At 35.5% G+C, this 3,563-nt stretch overlaps 1 protein-coding gene across 2 annotated transcripts in view; it reads left to right on the forward strand.

The window, feature by feature from the left end:
• The window catches only part of NRD1 (nardilysin (N-arginine dibasic convertase)), a 109,361-nt gene that overhangs the window by 97,055 nt on the left and 8,743 nt on the right, over positions 1-3,563 (forward strand). For both annotated transcript variants that reach the window (XM_012639425.1, XM_012639424.1), the window contains 2 exons: positions 261-411; positions 2,361-2,488. In XM_012639425.1, the coding sequence (XP_012494879.1) occupies positions 261-411; positions 2,361-2,488 (279 nt within the window). The remainder of the gene's footprint in view (positions 1-260; positions 412-2,360; positions 2,489-3,563) is intronic.

Below are 3,563 nucleotides of genomic sequence, written 5' to 3' on the forward strand. Positions count from 1 at the left end.
ATCATTATCTATATTATTTAATATTATCATTTTCTATGTGTACATGACATGAAAAAGATTGGGAAACACTGCTGGAGGTAGGAGTTCCACAGTGTGTCTGTGAAACTGAGTCCTAACTAAATAAGTATACAGTTTTATATTCTGGAGTCAGGAATTAACACCTTTCTAAAAATGAAGCTTCTAACTCTAAATCGAAGCAATCTATTTCTTCATGTCTTTCTTGCCAATTAATGATGCCATTTATATTTTGTATTTCTCAGTGTGGTCCTCTTTGATATCTTTGTCAATATCCTTACCCACAACCTTGCGGAACCAGCTTATGAAGCAGATGTGGCACAGTTGGAGTATAAACTGGTAGCTGGTGAACATGGTTTAATTATTCGAGTGAAAGGATTCAATCACAAACTACCTGTAAGTACAAGTACTCTATTTTCCTGATAGAGAGCATTAAAATATATTTACGTTTGTTGCCCCTCTAGCACCAAGCATAGAGGTTTGTGCATGGGATGCTCTAAATAGAAAGAAGTGTTTCTTAATGTGAATTCTCATGAATATACTTGGTTGATGACAGTTATTCTAACTTTGACAGTACATAAGCACAACATATATTTCATTAATTACTAGCAATGCATACAACACAGCCATGCTTTAAGCTTGATTTCACTTCCCTTTGCTGTTAGTTTCTTGCAGCCGACACTGGCATTTAGGACTGGTTTGAGCTAAATTTCTTACCATAGCAATAACAAATTTAAAGGACCTGGCACATTGCCTGACATAGAGTAGAACTCAAACGCTTGTGCCTTACTTCCTCTTCTTGCACTCCCTCCCATTGTTTCAAGTATCTGTGTCTTGTTTCCCTTCTAAGTTTATGAGCCTTTTAGAAACAAGGTCTGTGTCATGTCAGTCGTGTATCTCTCGGTAAAGAATATATTCTGATGTTGCTTTGTCAAAAACTTTGGGAGCAGAGGGAAAAATAATATGGGATGCTAGCTAAAAGAGTTAGATCATTAACTACCAGGTAGAAAAATATAATGTACACTACAACAAATTTTATATCTGGGTTTCTTGGGTAGAATATACATTATATTAAGGTTTGTGGAACTGGGTGTATATAAGGAAAATTCTAGAGGAAAGGACCTGCGAGAAGTATGACCTGTGGGAGGAGGTGATGTGTCCTTCATCCTGGCAAAAACCCAAGAGAAGAGTATAGTTCTCACCTTTATTCCCGTGTCCTTTTCATTCTCTCCAGGGAATAAGGATTGGTCTTAGGAGGAGACACCATGGAATATTTTCTTTTGTCAACCTTCAAAGGCCTAAATAAAATGTAGCTTAAGATACAAACAGATTAAAGCCTAATATAGTGTTTGTCATGTGGAAAGTATGTTTTGGAATTACCTGGAGAGCTTTCTGAAAATACAAACCATTGAAAAGTATTTGACATTCTTCATTTTATGAAGCTTACTTAGCCTTAATAGGAAAACCTGATATAGAACATATATATGTATGTATAGAAAACTGGAGACAAATTTCACCTATGGAATATAGATGCTAATTTCCTAAAAATTTGAAAATTAAATCCAACATAGCAAAAATAATTCACCATGATCGAGTACCAGGAATGCTAGGGTTATTCAGTATTAGGAAGTTGATGAACATAATTCAGTATAACACAAGTCAAAGGAGAACCACTATATGAATATAGTGATAAATGCCAAAAAATCATTTGATAAATTTGAGTCAGCATTCCTAATAAATAGTAAAGGAGTGAAATTACTTAAATACAATAAAAACCTTAAATTAAAAACAATAACAGCATATGTTACATTAACTGATAAAATGCTAAACATTAAAATCAGGAGCAAGCCAAGAATAATCCATGACCAGCTCTGTTATCCTATTATTAATACTAATATAATAAAATGAAAACAACGAAGTAAAGTAAAAACTTTCTTGGAAAAGAAAAATATTTTTCTTTGCATATGATATGATTGTATTCTTAGAAAACCTAAGATACTACTAAAATTTTAAAAATAATTTGGTGTGATGTGGCTGGTCATAAGACTAGTACATCAAAATCAGTGGCTATTTTCTATAGTAGCAACAACCAAAATTATTGTTATTTCATCTGGAAGAAAAAAATGTTTGAGAATACCCGTGAAAATTCATTGCTTCCAATTTGACAATTATTGAGGATTTTGGCCCCTAAAGATTCTTTGAGTCATTAGTACTTCTCTTATGTCCCTGACATTGCCTAGTACCATGCTGGACCCTGGTAAAAACCAAAGAGAAACATTAACCCCCCTAAAACTTAGTGAATTTCCATGCTTCTCAACTTAAGTGCTTCTTTCTTTTTCTTTTAGCTACTGTTTCAGCTCATTATTGACTACTTAGCTGAGTTCAGTTCTACACCAGCTGTCTTTACCATGATAACTGAGCAGTTGAAGAAGACCTACTTTAACATCCTCATCAAGCCCGAGACTCTGGCCAAGTGGGTATAAACACGATCAGCTTATATTTTGAGAGCCTGAAAGTATTTGCCTTTTTAGGGGGTAGAAGTGGGGGATGAGGCTATAGTTTCCGTGCTAATTTTTAGACATGTTTGAATTTTGTTCCAGTTTAGGAAACCAGTCCATAGGGTTGTAGGATTTCTAAACCCAGCTTAAGTAGCTATCTGTGAATATGACTATAAGCAGCCTCCAGTACATGATTATTAGCTTAAAGTAAAGAAGGATGTTTTTACCACTCTTTGTAAGTAAATAACAGTTAAAGAGGTGCTACCTTTGTTGTAGCCAAAAATTATTTACAGGTGATTTTATTTTGTTGTGTGGTATGATTAGTAGATGAGTTAAATTGCTTAACATGTCACTTATCTGGCAACCTTAACTATCCAGAATTCAGGCAAGGTTCGAGAAGAGAGCAAAAAGGCAGATCAACAGTCTGTATGCTAAAGCTTAAACCCTCTATTAAGGCAACATCCTTGGGCCTGCCACCAGAGCCTGTTCTTACTACTTCAGTCCAGGGCTAAGGATAGCCTATAGGTTACTTTTGTGTGAATCAGAAAAAAGTACCCCATTGGGGTACCCTCCATCAGCAGGCGGAGCCTTTGTGGGAGGGAGAGAAATGCTGTCCCTGAGCAGCCTTTGTGCACATGGCTTGCGAGCCCCTACTTGACCTCCTTGCCGGGCATCTATAAGTGGTGAACAAATGGCACAACCTTATGTAGAGGCCCTGCTTTTGACACAGTTGTAATGAGCCCATCAGTTACCAGAATTAGAAAGCAGGGGAGATGGGGTTAAGATTCAGGCATGTAATAACACAAAAAGTTAAAAAAACTAGTAACTAACTGTAAGTTAAAAGGAAAGTTATCTGCAGCCATTGATATGATGAATAGCCCTGTTTATCTAGTAACTCCTAAATAGCTCCTGTGTATCCAGTAACTCCTAAATACTACTTTATTTATAAAAATGGTAGTCTATTAAATACTATTTTTATTAAAATCCAGTAACTCCTAAAATTTACTTTATTGAGGTATGATAGAGTAATAATAATACACCTTCTGTTTA

Source organism: Propithecus coquereli, unplaced genomic scaffold, assembly GCF_000956105.1.
Source record: "Propithecus coquereli isolate 6110/MARCELLA unplaced genomic scaffold, Pcoq_1.0 Scaffold14, whole genome shotgun sequence".
Taxonomy (NCBI): domain Eukaryota; kingdom Metazoa; phylum Chordata; class Mammalia; order Primates; family Indriidae; genus Propithecus; species Propithecus coquereli.